The sequence below is a fragment of the Equus przewalskii genome, chromosome 5 (assembly GCF_037783145.1).
Source record: "Equus przewalskii isolate Varuska chromosome 5, EquPr2, whole genome shotgun sequence".
NCBI lineage: Eukaryota > Metazoa > Chordata > Mammalia > Perissodactyla > Equidae > Equus > Equus przewalskii.
In genome coordinates this window covers 35,245,794-35,264,530 of record NC_091835.1, presented here as the reverse complement: position 1 = coordinate 35,264,530, position 18,737 = coordinate 35,245,794, and the positions used below count along the sequence as shown (strand labels likewise).

Below are 18,737 nucleotides of genomic sequence, written 5' to 3'. Positions count from 1 at the left end.
CCCTGCTCTCACCAACTCTTGAAAAGGCCCTGAGCGGCCCTACCTTCATCACAGGCGTGAGAACCAGAGTCTGCTCTTTCTAAGGATACATTCGCACTCATAGCAACAATCCTATGAGGTAGGTACTGTTATTCTCATTTTATAGAGAAGGAAATAGGCACAGACATTAAATTACTTACCCAGGGGTGTGACACTTATAATTTAGAGTGAAGTCGTCTAGATTCTGTTGCTGTATCTTACCACCTGCTCAGTAGTAAACGTGGGGTTTCGCCTTATCCTTCCTCATGTATTTGGTCTAAAGTACGTGGCTGAAAACTTCCATAAAACCTGCCATGTGACACTCGTAATTACCAAGAATGTGTGCATTAGAGGTGACAGTGACCTCCCAAACACTGTCTTACTAACACCGCTGTTGGCTTATGGGCTTTGAGCTCCGTTTCCCTAGTGTGGAGGCAGCCCTTCATGCACTCGATTGCCGTCCATCTCGATGAAAAACGTGGTTTTCTTTTACTGTCGGGTGGTGGCTGGCACCTAACTGGCCCGGTTGTGACAGAGCGCCAAGCCCCAATCCTCTCAGGATCACGGGGCTAGTTAACGTCATATATAAACTCGAATAAAAGGAGACAAAACAGGAGGGCAAGACCACAAGTACTCTGTCATTTTATATGTGAGAATGTGTTCCAGTGTTCAAGGACAGGAACCCTGACAAAAGGTGTGGAGAATTATAGCTTCATTGTGTGACCTTTATATTTATAAGTAGAGTTTATAAATAGTGAATTTTTTTCCAAGTTAAAAAATAACCCTGGGGAGTTGGTGTTCGTGCGACCGAACAGAAAAGCGGAGGGTCTAAATCTCGCAACACCAGCGACACCTCCCAACTTCCTTAAGAAACTAGCTACCTTGGAGAGTCTTGATTCGTGGGACCTGCGCTGGGCACCAGATGCATATTTTGCAAAAGGGAAATAAGATTCTTCAGTTGCTGAAAAAGGATATTTCTGTAATACAATCCTAAAGTGACAAGTGTTGTTTCTCTCATTACCGCAAATTCCCGTTTTGGAGGGAAAAAAAGTTTGATACAGAATGCAAAATGGCGACCTCCAGCGACGTCATGCCCGCCGCGGTCGCGTCCTGGGGTCGCAGTGAGGGCGGAAGCGGGCTAAAGCCGCCTCAGGGCGCTTGGTTACCGGCCGTCGTGGCTCCCTACGCAAAAGGGCAAGTTTCAACGTCGGGCGGATGTGTCCGGGCGGAGAACTTAGTGAGGGCGGAAGTCCTCCTTGTAAGGGCGGAAAGGCTCTACCCCAAGAATAATAGCTTCAGCGCCCGTCGCGTTTATGTCACTTCCGGGGCGGATCGGAAGTTGCTTTGTTTTGCTTCAAGATGGCTGCGGGGATGTATTTGGAACATTATCTGGACAGTAAGAGCAGGCTGGAGGAGGGGGTCAGGGGTCATAGAGTGGTGGGGGGCATCGGGGCTGAGAAGATCTATGGCCCCGAAGTCCCGGTGGTAAGAGGGTCACAATTGTGAAGGGGTTCTGTGAGAGAAAGGGTGGGAGGCTATTAAGAAGGAGGGGGCGGGGCAGCAGGGTTGAGGCCTCGCTTTGGGGTGTAGACGAGGGAGGGGATGCGCGGTGGGGCTGAGACACGTCTCTTGAACGGGTAACGGGCGTAGCTGGGAAGATATTTGCTGTCCCCATCTTTAGGGTCTCCAGCCTCAGGATGTTTTTTGTTGTTTTTTTCAAAATGGTTCCGAATCTGTCGTTTTGGTATATCACCCACCACCATTTGGAGCAGCGACAAAGACCTGCTCGCGGCTCCTCCGCTCAGTTGTTTCTCAGAAGCGGCTTTTCATGGGGATGGGGGATTGTGAGTGACCACTGTCATGTGATGAACTGGAACGTTTCTCTACTTGGAGTAAAAATCCAATTCCCACGAAATGGAAATCTGGTGTTACGTTTGCCATTCGTGTAACCCACCCCTTCACAAACCTGTCATCCTCTATGCTTACATTTGTCTTACAGTATTGAAAGTCATTCATTCGTTCATTTATTCATTGAGGTCCTGCTATGGGTCAGACATAATGGCAGGTACTGAGGATATACGAAAATGAGTAAGACACAGCCTCTGCCCTCAAGAGCTCATAGTCTAGTAGGAAACAGATTCTGCTAATAAGTAATTATAAAACATTGTGACAAGTGAAATAATAGAAATACATTAAAAGGACAGTTGGTGACACTGGAGAAAGAGGAACTAATTACTGGGGATGTAGGTAAAGATTTTCAGAGGATGTGATGTTTGAATATAGTCTTGAAGCTTGAGTGTTTGTTTGTCAGCGTGGGGAGGGAAAGGGAATCGCAGGTTGAGGGAAGCATCAGCAAAGGTATGATGGGTTTGTGGCAAGGTCAGGGAGAAGTGAGGTCAGAGTGCTAGGTATATAAGACTCAAAAGTCAGAAGACTGGAAAGTGAGACCGGCGAAAGAGGCTAGGGCTAGATTGTGCAAGGTCTGTTAAGCTAAGAAGCTTGCACTTTAAAGGTTTTATTTTTCCTTTTTCTCCCCAAAGCCCCCCAGTACATAGTTGTATATTTTTAGTTGTGGGTCCTTCTAGTTGTGGCGTGCGGGACACTGCCTCAGCATGGCCTGATGGGCAGCGCCATGTTCACGCCCAGGATCCGAACCGGTGAAACCCTGGGCCGCTGCAGCAGAGCGCGCAAACTTAATCATTCGGCCACAGGGCCGGCCCTGAAGCTTGCACTTTAAATAGTGAGGAACCAACAGCTTTTTAAAATAGAGTGGTTTTTATAAAGGAAGACAACTAATGTGTGATACACTGGAGCATGATAACATTGGTAATAGGGAGATCAATTAGTGGTAACAGTCCAGGTCAGAGATGAGGACTTGATCTCAGGGAGTGACATATGACAGGACTGACTGAATGAACAATGGAGAGAGAAGGAAGAATCTAAGGTGGCCTCTCGATTTCCTGCTTGGGAAGTGAGGTAGACAATATATCAACAAGACAGGAAATTCAGGAGTTAACAGCAATATATTTAATTCAGTTTGGACTTACGCATAGGAATGATAATTGTATCCATGAATGTGAATGAGATTGAGATCATTCAGGGAAAGCAAGTGGAATGAGAAAGTGAGAGGATTAAAGTGTAATCTTAAGAAAAACAGCAAAGTTTAAGGAATAGGCTAAGGAAACGTCAGTGTTGGAATTACCAGAAAGTATATGATGAGATTTGGAATCCTAAGAAGAAGAAAGTTACTCGAGGGAGAGAAGATGGTAGCAACTGTTGCGACGTAATATTTAGGATAGGACTGATAACAGATCATTTGAGCTGGTAAGTTGTTGGTGACTTAATCTCAGTAAACTGGTGGTGGCAGACCTGAGGTTATAGGTTAAAGTAGTGGAGGCATTTTAAAAGTTTGAAGTGGAGTCGTGGGAAGAGATTTTTCTTTTGTGAGAGAGACTTAAGTAATTCATGCACTTATTCAGGTATTTATTGAGGACCCTCTGTATACAAGTCATAGTTCTAAACACTAGGGAAATAGGAGAGAAGAAGACAGGCATGTCCAGCCCTTTGGAGGGCCAGGGAGGCAGATACCAAATAACTAACTACACAGTTAGTTATTTAATTAGAATTGGATAAATGCCAAAAAGGGTAGAGCTAGAATAACTTGACAGCATAATCCAGGGCACTTGCTGAAGTCTGGGGAAGTCAGGGTTGAGCTGAACTTGGAAGAATGAAGAGGAATGTGCCAGAAGGTTTGGTGGAGGTGGGGTGAAGAAGCCTGGGCAGTGTAGTCCAGGCAGAGGGGGCAGCATGTGGAAAGCCGAGTGGCAGGAAGAGCCCTGGCAGGTTCGAGGCACTCTGGAAAGGGCAGTATGATCGGAGCGGAGAGAGCGCAAAGGGGCGGCTGACATGAGTTAAGGCTCCTGTGAGGTAAGCAAGGGCCAGAAAGTGCAGAACAGGAATAGGAATAGTGCAATAGGAAGTTATTGGAGGGTTACATGCAGGAGAGTGACTTGATCAGATTTGCTTTTTTAAAAAGAACATTCTGGTTACTATATGGAGAGCATATTGGAAGTATGTGTATGATGACTGGTGGAGGATACAGAAGGGTATTTCTCAGTTGTGGGCAAGGAGTTTGGAGGCAGAGATTGAAAATAAAGGAAAGAAGGGAGTGGCCCAGTGGCGCAACATTTAAGTTTGGGGTGTCCCACTTAGGTGGCCCAGGGTTTGTTGGTTTGGATCCCAGGCACAGACCTATGCCCCGCTCATCAAGCCATGCTGTGGCAGGCGTCCTACATATAACATTGAGGAAAATGGGTGCAAATGTTAGCTCGGAGCCACTCTTCCTCAAGAAAAAAAAAAAGGGGGAAGGGCTGATTTGTAGAGTAAGGTCACTGAAGGGAGAAAGAGTGGGAAAGCTGTGAAGAGGTGGAGAGGTTAGCTCTGGAGAGGGGCAGACACAGGCTGTTCTGAGAAAGGAATGATGAACACTGTCACAGATAAATCCAGCGGTTCAAAGGAGGGAAAACCAAGTCCTGTTTTGGACCTGTACTTTGAAAGCAGCTATAAGGCCTGTGCAGTCCAGTGATCCTCAGTTTCTCCTCTTCTCCCTAGGTATTGAAAACCTCCCCTTTGAACTGCAGAGGAACTTTCAGCTTATGAGGGACCTGGACCAAAGAACAGAGGGTATGTACAGAGTGAGGATCCCATGTGTATGATGATCATTTCTTTTTCTGTTTGGTGTTACCATATCATCTGGTCTGATCTGGAGAACTGTGGCTTCTCTCTCTCTTTTTAACTCTCTTGCAATTCTTAAAAGGAGAGTAATGATGATCCACATTTCTGTATCAGCTTTTCCATAACAAATGGAGTATTGCAACAATGCCTCAAGAATTCAGAGATGCTCTGTTCTCTGTGTCTCCCTCAAGAAGAATACAAAAAACCAGAGTCCACTCTAGAATCATTTCTGTTCTGCATGTTCAGTATATTTACAGGAAGACTAGAATGTTTCTACTTCACTGGATTGTTAACGTTAACTATCACAAAATTCACTGTGGCTTTAGACTGCAACTCATGTTGGTAGACAGGAGCTTTCATGTAGGAGAAGTTCTTAAAAAGAATGAAAAAAAAACCCCAAAGCAGCAATTAACGTCAGGATCTCTACACTGTATTCTTCAGCCTTACAGAAGCACTAGATACCGTCTGTGGCCTTCCTTGGACATTGAGCAAGTTTGGCTGCATTGAGGCATTCACTTGGAGCCTGAGGCTACACTGCAGTGGTCAGGTTGGTCTCTTCAAGGTCAAAGATGTCTCCTGGAACTGTCCCCCATGCCTGCTGAAGGATATATAGGTCTGACTAAGAAAGCTTCCATCCTTACATAGCCATGTTCAAGGATGTAACAAGCTGGTGTTAGAATACCTAAAGCTGTCATTTAAGTGACTCTGGGTAAGTTTATTTGTGAAAAGTGAACATCATCTAAAATCCTGGAGAACTTGTCGTCTCCTGAGAACTGCCTGGCGATGCCGAGAGCCAGCTTGCTTTCTTTGTAACACAGTTCCAGCTCCCGAGTTCGTGCATGGGAAGACCAGTCGGAAGTTACTGAACTACATGCTTTCTCAGCGTCCTCCAGGGGCCTCGAATTAAGTGGAGCATGAACATAGCGTGTGCAGATCCTTCCTGTTCTCTGTTGCTGCTCTATGTTACAGGCATACTTTTGTCTCTTTCCATCGACATTACCTATGAGTCCTACCAAATATCAGGCAGTAGACATCTCCAGTCTCACTGTCTTGGGACACCACCAGCCTTCCAATATTAAATTGTTTAGAGTGATAGCTAAGATGAACAAACAGAAAAAAAGTGATGGGAAATATAAACAAGTTGCAGATGATGAGCAAAATGGGGTGGGCAGTAAGTAGAAAAACTGTTACATGAGTAAACTTGGACCTAACTTTAAATGATGAGATACAGATGTACAGGCTTGGAAACCGGCAGCAGCAGATGACCCAGCCTGGTTTACAGCGCTCAGAGCTATTGTGGGATTTTTTTTTTTTTTTTTTTTTTTTTTGAGGAAGATTAGCCCTGAGCTAACTACTGCCAGTCCTCTTTTTTGCTGAGGAAGCCTGGCCCTGAGCTAACATCGTGCCCATCTTCCTCTGCTTTATACATGGACGCCTACCACAGCATGGTGTGCCAAGCAGTACCATGTCCGCACCCGGGATCCGAACCGGCAAACCCTGGGCCGCTGAGAAGCAGAACGTGTGAACTTAACCGCTGCACTACCGGGCCAGCCCCAGTGGGATGTTTTTAAGATGAGAAACCAGGCAGCTTTTGAGACAAAATTCATGGTTCAAGGAGCAGCAAGCCCTACAAAGAAGCACCAGACATCAACAAAAATATACTTCATATTAGTGCAGTGTACAAAGAATCCTTCATTATGTTTCAATAATTTAAGTTCCAACTATGATAGCAATGTTTTCAGCACCTGAAGCCACCTTTAAAACAAATATTGTCAATACATTGCATTACTTGAGTACATGGCACAGTACCTATGAACGCTCAGTACATTTTAGTTCGAAGGTTATGATGGTCAATGGAAAAGGCCCAAGGAACAAGAGGAAGAAGTGTATTTCAACTAGCCACTCAGGGGCCATTGTGACCAGGCCTCTGTCTCTGTTGTAGACCTGAAGGCTGAAATTGACAAGTTGGCCACTGAGTATATGAGTAGCGCCCGCAACCTGAGCTCCGAGGAAAAATTGGCCCTTCTCAAACAGATCCAGGAAGCCTATGGCAAGTGCAAGGAATTTGGTGACGACAAGGTGCAGCTTGCCATGCAGACCTATGAGATGGTATGGCCCTGTTCATGGCTCCCCACCTACCTCCCATCTATTCCTTGGGGTCTAGACCCCTCCTTCAGCTGTGTTGGGATCTGTTTTGGGTCTGGGAGATCCACAGAATCTGCCTTAGCCTCTTTTCTTTCACTGAAACCAGCCATGTACCTCTTCCTTCTCCTTCCTTCCCACCCAGGTGGACAAACACATTCGGCGACTGGACACAGACCTGGCCCGTTTTGAGGCTGACTTGAAGGAGAAACAGATTGAGTCCAGTGACTATGACAGCTCTTCCAGCAAAGGCAAAAAGAGTGAGGAGGGGGGCGGGGCTGTGAGAGGTGGGGTGAGGATTCAGAGGGAGAAGAAGCCGGCTCTTCAGCTATGAGGGAGGGGCACCAGGTTGGAAAGAGGGGGAGGAAGGAGGACTTAACCCATCTTTCTGTTTCCCTGCCTTCTGGCTTTCCCCCTCTTTCCTAGAAGGCCGGACTCAAAAGGAGAAGAAAGCTGCCCGTGCTCGTTCCAAAGGGAAAAACTCAGATGAAGAAGCCCCCAAGGCTGCCCAGAAAAAGTTAAAACTCGTGCGCACGTGAGTGTATCAGGGAGCACTTTGCCAAATGACCTACTCTCCTCTTCTGCCGCCCCACTCCCACCCCACACTGTCGCTTGCCACTTTATCTTCTGTGCCAATAACTCTTCTCCTTATCATGTTGGTGTCTGCTGGAGGTAGAAGCCGCAGATCACTTGCCCCACCAGGATCCCCTTCCACCACCTTGGAGAGTCTCAAGTTGTAGCCTTCCTTCCTGCAGTGACACTTTCTCTTCCTTTTGGCACGCAGAAGTCCTGAGTATGGGATGCCCTCAGTGACCTTTGGCAGTGTCCACCCCTCTGATGTGTTGGATATGCCTGTGGATCCCAACGAACCCACCTATTGCCTTTGTCACCAGGTCTCCTATGGAGAGATGATTGGCTGTGACAACCCTGATGTGAGAGCCATTTTGCCTCATGATGGGGTCTTCTGGGGGACGTGAAGGGAGTGGGTACAAAAGGGGAAAAAAATGATTGAATAGTGGGACTTCAGGACATGAGGAAGGTGATTAGAGTTGGTTGGCCTTGGGACCTCCAAGAATTCTTCAAAGGGATAGATTCCTTAGGAGTAGTCCCTAAGGACTCCTAAGGAATCTGTTGGGGGCTTCTTTTCTTTCCTCTGCCCCACCCTGACCCCTGACTACTACTCCTTCTATCTTCTTTTCTAGTGTTCCATCGAGTGGTTCCACTTTGCCTGTGTGGGGCTGACAACCAAGCCTCGGGGGAAGTGGTGAGTGAGAGAGTTGTAGGAGTTGGACTGCCCCGCAGCTGAGTGGTAGAGGGCATTCTCCCTTTCACCCACTTTCTCCCTCCCCTTCTCTGTCATGTTCCTTTCTAGGTTTTGCCCACGCTGCTCCCAAGAACGGAAGAAGAAATAGATAAGGGCCTTGGATTCCAACAGAGTTTCTTCCACATCCCCTGACCTGGGCTAGTGGGGAGAGGAATGCCTGTGCTGGGGCCAGGGGGCTCAGGGGGAAGTGGATGGTGCAGTCACCCCTTCTCCTCCCCCTCCCCACTCCTGGTGCTGAGGCTGCATCCACACCCTGGTAGGGAGGGGTGCCGCAGCCATAATGGTATGTGCTCTCATTCAGCCCGCCCCCTTCAGAGGGAAGTGGTCTTGCCCACTGTCCTTTTGCCTCCATGCTGAGGTTGGTGCTGTATTTCTGAGGGATGGTCCTCTGAACTCCCCTTGCTTTGTATTTAAGGACTGGGGCATGGGGGCACTCCCCCAGCCCTCCTAATTCACTCCCCCGTGGGGGCGCTATGGTGTGATAAACTTTCTTTGTTCTCTTCCTGCTTTTCCCATGGGCTCCCCAACATCATCTGGGCTGTGGCCCTAGTTGAAGGGGTACCCCTTCCTCTGTGCCAAGAGGATTCAATTCATCCTGGCCTTGTGAATGGGAAAGGGGGCAAGGTGGAATGCAGATAACTCCCATGTAAAAGAATTTGGGTAGGTGAATAAAAGCTATACATGTTGGCCTGCTGTGTTTATTCTAGAGACACTTTTTTAGTACATGTGCTAAGCATTTTTTGGCATCCTCTGGGTTGGATAAGAGGTGAGAGGATGACAAGCCAGAAGTAGAACAAGACATGGGACCAAAAGTGGTACCTCTATACCAGAATCTACAAGTTCTCAACTTGGGAAAGATGAAGCGGACTGACGGGGGTGTGCTTCAGACCAGGGGTTTCCAAAACTTTTAAAATTGTGCATCTTTTCTCCATAAAACATCTTCTACTTAATTTCCAATAAATGCGTATTTGTATTTTATGCATGTACTATTATGCTGAATATTAGCTTGATTTCTTATTTTAAACACAAAATAGAAAAACATTTCCCCTACTCCAATGGATTGTCTCTCTCACCTCCCACTTGGAAACCACTTCCTTAGGCTAAGCCGTCCTTACACAAGCTCCTCACTCAACCCTGCCCCTGTTTCCCCCTTTGGCTCATTTCTTTCCTGGAAGCTTCCTTTCTAGTTCCTACCCAGGTAGGCCGTGACTTGGTTTTGTAGTTCCATTTCTGCCTGCCCCAGAACCCTGCCTTTACTCAAATCGAGGCCTCACCACCTATCGGGCACATTGTTTCTCGAAGCCTGCGTTCCGTATCTGTAAAATAGGATAATGATATGATCCACTTTATGGGATTACCTTGGAAGTAAAGTACGGTAATACCCATAAAGAACAACCCAGGGCCTACTCCCTCGAAGGTCCTGAGTCATGATATGCCATCATCATCCTCTGGAGCTGGAACGTGACACACCTGAGGCCCCATACAGAGCCGCGTCCGTTCCCGAGGCCCCGCCCCCCCGGCCCTTTGTGACGTCCAGGCCGCGCCTTTACTCCCTGAGGCTCGCCCGCGCCCGCCGGTGCTCTCTGCCTTGGCGGTTAGAGGCCGTTTTGGTCCGGGAAACGCGGGCGGATCCCCCGGGGCCATGAGGAAGCCGGCCGCTGGCTTCCTAGTCTCGCTCCTGAAGGGTGAGAGGTCCCCGCCTACTCAGTCTTCCTGCCGGCCTCAGCCCTCCGACCCCCAGGAGCCCTTCCTTCCTTTACGGTTTCTGAACCGCTTTCTCATGATGGTCGCGTTGGGTTTGCTCCCGAGCTTCTGAGCTCCTCCCCGGTCTCCCTCCGGGGTCAGACCTTGGCCCCTGCCCGTGGAATCCCCTTATCCTGCTTGGCACTGGCCAGACACCCCCTAGTTCCTAGTTTACACGGGGCCCCCCCGCCAGTCTGGGTCTGCCCGGGCCCGGAGCAGGATTTGGAGTTCGGTCCATCCATCCCTCTGTTCCCCGCCCCGCAGTGCTGCTCCTGCCTCTGGCACCTGCCCCAGCCCAGGATTCAATTTCGGCCTCCACTCCAGGCAGCCCTCTCTCTGCCACCGAATATGAACGCTTCTTCGCACTGCTGACCCCAACCTGGAAGGCAGAGACGACCTGCCGCCTCCGTGCCACCCACGGCTGCCGGAACCCCACCCTGGTCCAGCTGGACCAATATGAAAACCACGGCTTGGTGCCCGACGGTGAGGGCCCTACGGTGAGGGCCCACCTAGTGGGGCAGTCCTGTGCTCACTTGAGACAGAGGCGGGGTATGGCTGGCATCTTCCCTGAGCCCATACTCACTGCTCTCCAGACCCAAGGAGCCCACTGCCTTCTGGGAAGGAGTTCCCCCTTGGGCGTTCACCTTCTCCACCCCTGCCCTTTCTCAGGCGCTGTCTGCTCTGACCTCCCCTATGCCTCCTGGTTTGAGTCCTTCTGCCAGTTTACTCAGTATCGTTGCTCCAACCATGTCTACTATGCCAAGGTGAGGCCCAGGACAAAGGTTGGATCTGGTGTCCCAGGGCCAAGGGAGAGGTGGTGGCCGTGAGCAGTTGAGGAAGGGCTCCAGGAGGGCCATCCTTAGATCCTCCCTCCCTGCCATTTTGCCAGTATTTGCCCAGATTATACATGAATACAGTCTCACCTGGGCATTCAGACTGTCAGAACAATCCTGCCACTGCAAGAGAAGAGGGAAGAGGGATGGGAAGAGGCAAAGAGATAAGCCCTTCCGTTTCTTCTAACAGATCAATGATTTCATGCAAGTCAAATGCAAAAGAGTGAAGGCAGGGGTGTGGCCCAGACATGGAGTTCTGTCTTGCAGGGGAACTCTTTCTCAGGTCTAAAGGCTTCCACCAGGGACCATGTCCCTTCATCCCTGCCCAGGAACTGTGAGAGGAGACGTGCTGGAAAAGGGACTGAGGAATAAGCTGGAGTAGAAGTCCGTCCTCTGGGGAAGGCGTTCCCACTTTCCCTCTTTTCTTGCAGAGAGTCCGATGCTCCCAGCCAGTCTCAATTCTCTCACCTGACAGTCTCAAGGGGATTGACACTTCTCCTGAAATCCCACCCACCACAATGACCTCCCCCATGTCATCCCACATCACAGGTGAGACCCTCCCAGCAAGCCTTCCACAAATTCCAGAGCCCAGGATTCAAGGCATCAGTGGTAGGGAAATGGGGAGAATGTTGAGCTGGGTGGGAGGTGGCAGCAGGCAGCTATTTACATAAGGGAGAGCCTGCTTTGTATGAATACAAGTTAGGCCTTTCCCGCCCCAACATCTTCTGACATTACTTACAATTCTGCCCTGAATCCATTTTTCTTAGCTCCCAAAGACAGTCCTGCCTTTGGAAGTCCTCTGGGACTTTTATAAGGTGAAGTCTTCACTCTGGAAAGGATTGCTTAGTAGCTATTCAGAACACTTGGTGTTTCCTAAGTGAGAGGGACGAAAGGTGGTGTTTGAGGTGGCAGTTAGGGAAGAGGAGCACTTGTAGTGGAGGTGGAAAGGGGACACAGCCCACCACCACCGCAGTCGCCATGGTAATACTCTTTGTTTTGATATTTGTATTCTTTTCTGTGTTTTTTACTTGACTGTGTGAATAAGTGTGCTTTGGGCTGCTTTCCTCTGCCTCTGTGTTTCTGTGTGTGTCCCTCTGTGAACAAAGACACTCGGGGGCCAGAACCTGACTGACCATCCCTTTCCATTCTCTTTCCCTCCCTCCCAAACCGTGCTGCAGCCACAGAGCGCCCGGCCTTCCAGCCCTGGCCCGAGAGGCTTAACAACAATGTGGAGGAGCTCCTACAATCCTCCTTGTCCCTGGGAGGCCAGGAGCAGGGGCCTGACCGCAAGCAGGAGCAAAGGCAGGAGCACAAGCAGGAGCAAGGGCAGGAGTCCAAGCAGGAGGAAGGACAGGAGCAAGAAGAGCAAGAGGAGGAGCGGAAGGAGGAGAGAAAGCAGGAGGAAGGACAAGGGGCAGAGAAGGCACTGGAGGCCATGCCTCGGCTGCAGACAGACTCAGAGCCCAAGTTCCAGTCTGAATCTTTACCTTCCAGCCCTTTCTCCTTCACTCCTCGGGTGCGGGAAGTGGAGTCTACTCCTATAATGATGGAGAACATCCAGGAGCTCATTCGAACAGCCCAGGAAATGGATGCAATGAATGATATATATGAGGAGGACTCCATCTGGAAAAACCAAAGCCCTGGCGGGTACAAGAAGTTCCAGCTCCCCCGCCGGCCCTCCCCTTCCCCTGCCTTCTTTGGGAATGACAAGCCCTCTTTCCCAGCTTCGGCCTCCAGACCCACTCAGACCCTTGGGCTTTAGGCTGCCTGCCTCGCCTGTTGTGTGGCCATCACTGGCTTAAGCACTGCCCTGACGCCTGTTCTCTGTGTGACGTAGTGGGATGAGCCCTGTGCCTAGAGCCACCAAGACTTGGGCTCTCCTCTTGTCTCTGGCCCTGATTAGCACTGCAACTATGCGGAAGTTACTTCCCCTTTCTGGACCTCAGTTCCTCATTTGTAAAAGGAGGTCTTGGTTGTCAGGAGGCCTCTAAGGCCCCATCCAGCATGCCGAATGTGTATGACCAAGACCGCATGCTAAGGGGAGGGGGAAAGTGGATGTGGCTTTCTGCCCCAGCCCTCTGGCCCATCCCCAGCAGCCAGCGCTGTCTTCTTGCAGCCTCCTGCAGCTGCCACACGTGGAGGCCTTGCTTGTGCTGTGCTACTCGATTGTGGAGAACACCTGCATCATAACCCCCACGGCCAAGGCCTGGCAGCACATGGAGGAAGAGACCCTTGGTTTCGGGAAGTCGGTAGGTTCCCATGCTATTTAACAGATACATGCTCACTGGGCATCCTCTGGGTCTCAGAACTATATTAGGCTTTAGGAGTGGAGGATGGGCAGGAATACAGAAAGCATGAGGCATCATCGTTAGAGAGATTTCTCCAGGTGGGAATTCTTTCTGTGGAAGTACATCTCCAGCTTATTAAAGGAGGAAGGCTCAAGACCTGGTCTGGAATCCGTTCCCACCCGGAATTCCTTCTTGGGATCCCTAAGTTGTTAGGCTTGAGTCATCTCTTGATCTTCAATACTTGGCTTTGCCTTAAATGCAGCTCTTCTTTCCAGAGGGTTCAGAAACCCATTCCAGGGATCTGTAGAGAGATTCCAGTCTCAGCACCCAGCAAGTCTATTCCCAGGAAAATATCCTTGAAGTTTGCAAATAATACAAGTTAGCAAACATTTTTTGAGAGCTAGTGTGCCATCCACTCACTCAACAAATATTGACTGGGCACCAACTCTGTACTAGGTATGTGAGATGTTAGCAATGAGTACAACAGATCCAGTCCTCTGTCCTCTTAGCGTCTAGTGGGAGGAACAGACAAGGAAACAGGCAGAACAGTGTGACGGGATGAACACTGTGATGGATAACAAAGTGCAGAGAGAACAGATGGGAGCCCGACTGTTGTCCATGTTGGGAGGATCAGAGAATGCTTCTTAGGGGAACTGATGTTTCAAAACTGAGACCTGAAGATAAAAGAAGTTAACAAGGCAAAAGAAGGGGCTTAGGAGAAGGTTCCTGGTAGAAGGAATAGTATATGCAAAGGCTCTGAGGCGAGAAAAAGAAGAAATTTCATGGGGGACCAAGAATGAGCATACTGCTCCTGCCCCCTTCCCCCACTAGGGGATTCCGAGCATTACAAAGGGAGTGTGGAGATGTTGGAGAGAGGCTTTTTTTTTCATTGTAGGAAGTTCAGGAGTCACAGGGAGCTCACTGGATTTTAGGGCTTGGTTAAGGGAGCCCATTTTACCCGGAGCAGAGCAGCAGCAGATGGAGTCAGAGATAGCAAGGGTCATGATGTGAACAATCCCAAATGGCAGTCTGAAGCGCTTGTATTTAATTTGATAGGAAAAGAATTCAACAATCTTTGGTCAGGGACGTGATCATGCCTGCTTTACATGCTGTTGTAAGGAGGAGACCGGTAACTTAAGAGATTTTGTGCACTGTGACGTGCTGTACCCAGGGATGAGGAAGGAGGATGATGGGATTAACTGGAGATGCTGCTGAGCAAGACCCTCCTGATGATGCTGAGGATGCTCAGTCAGGGCGGAGAGTCCAGCTGGGAGACCGGCAACTTCACACTAAAGAATGTCTTTCAAGAACTTGGAAGTTTTGAACCTAAGTGCTTGGGTAGAGTATAGGTTTTGGGGTTAGAAGGACCTGGATCTGTGTCCCAGCTCCACTATCCATTAAACATGTGGTTTTGAGGAGGTTACTCAGCCTCACTGAGCCTCAGTTTCCTCATCAGTCAAATGGAGATATTATTAGTAGCTGTGCTAGCATAGGGTTCTTGTCCAGACTATATGAGATATGGTGTTTATGGTCATGATGCCTAGCACTGTCAGCTCTTTGTAAATATTCACATTGTCATGAGCAGAGAGAGGGAAAGGGAGGGTTATGAGTTCTTTTCAGATAGTCTAAGGTGGGGTGATTGTAGGTCACCCGTTGGTAGACATCTGTCAGGGACTTGGCAATGAGGATTTGGAGCTCCGGAAAGAGAAGAGAACTGGTGATAAAGATTTGGATGTCACCTGCAGAGAGATGAAGATTACCTGGGAGTAGATGAATCATCCAGGAAGAGGGTGAAGAAATAGAGAACTGAGGCAAGGTCCTTGAGGAAGGAACCCTTGGGAGCGGGGCAGGGAGAAAAGCCAGAGAAGCTTTCAGAAGAGCCTTAATGCAAAGACGCTCTGCAGAGATGGCTCTGGAGGGCTGAGACGCGCCAGGCTCAGCCTCAACTCTCAACCACATTCCTGCCTCAGGTCTGTGACAGCCTTGGCCGGCGACACTTAGCTACCTGTCCCCTCTGTGACTTCTGCTCCCTGAAGCTGGAGCAATGCTTCTCAGAAGCCAACCTGCAGCGGCAGCGGTGTGACAACTCCCACAAAACACCCTTCATCAGCCCCTTGCTCGCATCCCAGAGCATGTCCATCGGTACCCAGGTACTTAGCCGGGCAGCTGGCCATGGGGAAGGCCCCAGGCTCCAGGCAGGAGCGGGCAGTGGGAAGGGAGGCCTGCAGGAGGGCAGGGCTGTGCACCTCTCCCCGTCCCCTGTGCCACACAGGTAGGGACCGCAAAATCAGGCCGCTTTCGTGGGCTGGCTTTGTACGGTGGGCTCGGCATGGACTTCTGGTGTGCCCGGCTAGCCACAAAGGGCTGTGAAGATAATCGAGTCTCCGGCTGGCTCCAGACGGAGTTCCTTAGCTTCCAGGATGGGGATTTCCCCACCAAGGTCAGAGCCTTTCGCCAAGCTCAGCTCCGCCCCACTCACCCCAGTTCCTTTTGGTTACTTGCTCTGGGTAGCCCTGGGATGTGGAAAGGGGCTTGGACCCCTGGCTTCTGAGAACTAGTCCTCACTGGGCCTCCTGCCTCTCTCCAATAGGCACTCTCGCAATAGAGCAGGAGTGTGCTTGGCAAAGGAGTAGGAAGCCAGAGGGGTGGGAGAGCGCAAGACTGGGAGGCAGGAGCCAGAGCTTCTGGTCCCAGCTCTGCCAGCTCCCTGCTGAGGGGCTTTGGTCAAGCCCCCTCCCACTGTGGGCCAAGGTCATACTCATCTCTACAACACAGGACTAGGTGATACCTGAGGGGCTGCCCACCTGTGGCCCAGTACTTCCCAGCCTCCATCTGATGGGCTCCTTCCCTGCCTCTGCCCGTGCTTGCCTTGCCCAGTGGAATCCACTTTGCTCCCTCTCCCCAGAGTGACCTCCCCTGTGGAACTGCCTGTTGTAGCTGAGAGCCATGCCCTCCCTCCTGGAGGAATAGTCAAAGCAAGGAAAAGGAGGGGCAGCTTCAGAAAGGGCTGGTAGCTGAGCTGAGGCCCCTGCCCAGCCATTATCCCTGGGCCCTAGATCTGGAAGGGGTCTCAGATCTCATCTCAGTCACTCCCCTAGATTTGTAGATGGAGGTGAGGTCCAGAGGGAAGTGATTCACCCAAGGTCACACATTAGAGATTCTCCTACCCTCTCCTTCACTTACCCATCCCCAGAAGGCTTCCTGAGATTGGACCACTAATTGGGCCCCCTTCCAATGTTCTGGCTCCTTAGTGTCCCCCTTCCCAGGTCCCCAATCCTCATCTACTTTCCCAGCAAGCTGACCAGCAGGGCAGCCACTCCTCATTCTCCAGCTACTAGCTTCTTCCCAGCAACTGAACTGTGAGTGAGGGCACAGGAAAGGTGAGGGGACAAAGGCCTCTTCCTCAGAGAGGAGACCCCACATGTGGAAGGTCTGGTTCTCAAGGGCCACACCCCGCCCCTGCTTCTGCCACTATGGGCACTCTCTGGAGGGCTGGTGTCCTGTAAGGCTTCTGAGACCTCCCCATCTCCCTATCTCTGGTTCCTGGCTTAGATTTGTGACACAGACTATGTGCAATACCCAAACTATTGTGCCTTCAAAAGCCATCAGTGTCTGATGAGAAACCGGCATCAGAAGGTGAGCCCCTCACCCCGCCCCTTCCTCCTCCACCAGCCCCTCAATCAGTCACCACAGGCGGGTCTGTTCCAAGCCCGCCAGCCCCTAGCCCAGAGCTCTCTCCTCCACTCCTCTGGGCTTGGAGTAAGCAAGGCCCTCCCAGGCCGGAGGGGCCGGAGGGGTCAGGAAGGGATGCTGCGGATAAGAGGTGAGGGCTCTGAGGCACCACAGGAAGACCCCTCCCCCCAAGCTGGGTCTGGAATTGGCTATTGAGGTCTCAGTCTGCTCAGCTCTTTCTCACCAAGTCTGGAACAAGTCACTTCCTCCTCCAGCCTCAGCCTCCTCATTGCTGAAAGGAGGGGGTTGGGCTACTTGGTGTCTCTTGCAGCTTTAAAAACCAGCATCTGCCTTCCTTCTCCCCTCTACTGCCCTGTGCCGGTGCCCACCTGCCTCTGATTCTTGTGGGACTTCTGACACCTCCCTGCCTCCACACCTCTGGCTCCTGGCTCTGTGACACAAGCTGTGTGTATCCAATCCTTGTCTAGGTGTCCCGCATGCGCTGTCTGCAGAATGAGACTTACAATATCTTGAGTCAGGCCAAGAGTGAGGACCTTGTGCTTCAATGGAGCCAGGAGTTTAGCACCTTGACTCTAGGCCAAGCCGGATGAGCTGGGGTCTGTCCTGTCCCCACCCCAGCCCAACCTTTCCACATTTGCCATCACCTTTAGACCCCATCTGTTGCTTTGCTTCCAGGCTGCCCCTTATGAGTCTCTTACCTGGCCCCTACTCATGTTTTCCTTGGGTTGGGGCAGCAGTCCCAGAGAGATCCATGAGGGGAACTCCACCCACCTTGAAGGATGTCCTTACATAAAGTGTTTATTTTCAACCTGTGTGGCCTATTTTAGTTACGATCCTATCCTCAGCACTGCCACCCTACCCTATGGGAATCGACACCCCCTTCTCCCCCCCCCAGGTTTATGGATCCATCTGCAGGTGAGAGAACCTGATGGGAATGGTACTCAGGGGAGCAGCTATTTGCCGGGAGAAGACGCCCTAAGAAGCAGGGAGTTGGATTGAAGAAGGCCATGGCTGGGGTCTTAGGGATCCTGTGGGCTGTGAGAGCGTGTATGTCTTCATTCCTGAAGCCCTGGGCCCCATGACCTCAGATGTGAGTGCAGGATTGTCCCTCTGGAGGATAAAGGCCAGAGCCTGACTGAGATCATGTCCACGGGGACCAACCCCAGGGAAATAGGGCAGAACTTGTACTTTATCAGGAGGGAGGAAACAACTGGAGCTCAGGAAACCCCTGATTTGACCTCCAGCAATGGGCCAGATGACCTGCATGTTGATGTGGTTGCATCTTGACAGCCTACATTGAGGTGTGACACCAGCAGTGGCTTTTAATAATTTGGGATCTCCCAAAGTGTGTTCTGGAGACACGTGTGTTGGGAAACTGTACAATCTTTCCCTCTTCTATAGGTTCACAGCGATTAACGGCATTAAAAGAAAAATTTGTTTATCATGGAAAAGTTAAAATATGCACAAATATAGAAAGTCTAATGCACCTCATGCACCCTTAACCCAGCCTCCCTTATCAACGTGTGATCAGTCTTTCCATGGCATGTTAAAGGCTCTGAGAACCCCTGTAATAGAGAAACCTGTTTAACCTGGTATTTCCCAAACTCATTTGACCACAATATCCTTTTTCACCTACCACTAAAAAATCTTGAAGTTGTTTTTGTGTATTGAGCATGGACAATATGCCCAGCCCTGTTGATACAGAAGACGAGGGGTTCAGCCCCAGGATAGGGAGACAAGCGGCTCTCCCCTGACCCCACCTCACTCCACCCCCAGCTCACTGCCCAGGGGAAATAGAGGCAAGGAGGAGCCGTCCAGCTTGGGAACCGCTGTGATGGAGGAGCTGAATGCACTCTGCCATGAGAGAGGGCCCAGCAGACACTGGCACACAGAGGGGCCCTGGGCAGGATGAGGTATAAGCCATAATGGCAAGAGCGAAACCATCTACCGGAACCCATAAGA

The 18,737-nt window shown here is 50.4% G+C and overlaps 2 protein-coding genes across 14 annotated transcripts; both read left to right on the top strand.

Annotated features, from left to right (window-relative positions):
• The first annotated feature begins 1,288 nt into the window (after positions 1–1,288).
• ING4 (inhibitor of growth family member 4) lies at positions 1,289–8,905 on the top strand. 10 transcript variants are annotated; one of them, XM_070619018.1, is made up of 9 exons: positions 1,350–1,414; positions 4,630–4,701; positions 5,194–5,299; positions 6,695–6,861; positions 7,040–7,154; positions 7,321–7,429; positions 7,679–7,826; positions 8,097–8,158; positions 8,267–8,905. In XM_070619018.1, exons 4-9 carry the CDS (start codon positions 6,733–6,735, stop codon positions 8,304–8,306), a joined length of 603 nt encoding a protein of 200 aa, XP_070475119.1. In that variant the 5' UTR covers positions 1,350–1,414; positions 4,630–4,701; positions 5,194–5,299; positions 6,695–6,732; the 3' UTR covers positions 8,307–8,905. The 10 variants fall into 10 exon arrangements, with proteins under 10 accessions (XP_070475121.1, XP_008512182.1, XP_008512183.1 ...); XM_070619019.1 differs by lacking the exon at positions 1,350–1,414 and adding an exon at positions 1,454–1,503; XM_008513960.2 differs by lacking the exon at positions 5,194–5,299 and having other exon boundaries at positions 1,296–1,414; positions 7,040–7,145.
• Positions 8,906–9,704: 799 nt separating this feature from the next.
• ACRBP (acrosin binding protein) lies at positions 9,705–17,583 on the top strand. 4 transcript variants are annotated; one of them, XM_008513955.2, is made up of 10 exons: positions 9,705–9,903; positions 10,226–10,444; positions 10,631–10,725; positions 11,226–11,343; positions 11,973–12,441; positions 12,911–13,043; positions 15,053–15,232; positions 15,355–15,522; positions 16,635–16,718; positions 17,243–17,583. In XM_008513955.2, exons 1-10 carry the CDS (start codon positions 9,861–9,863, stop codon positions 17,363–17,365), a joined length of 1,632 nt encoding a protein of 543 aa, XP_008512177.1. In that variant the 5' UTR covers positions 9,705–9,860; the 3' UTR covers positions 17,366–17,583. The 4 variants fall into 4 exon arrangements, with proteins under 4 accessions (XP_008512177.1, XP_008512179.1, XP_070475109.1 ...); XM_008513956.2 differs by having other exon boundaries at positions 9,748–9,903; positions 10,286–10,444; XM_008513957.2 differs by lacking the exon at positions 10,631–10,725 and having other exon boundaries at positions 9,729–9,903; positions 10,226–10,458.
• Positions 17,584–18,737: the final 1,154 nt, after the last annotated feature.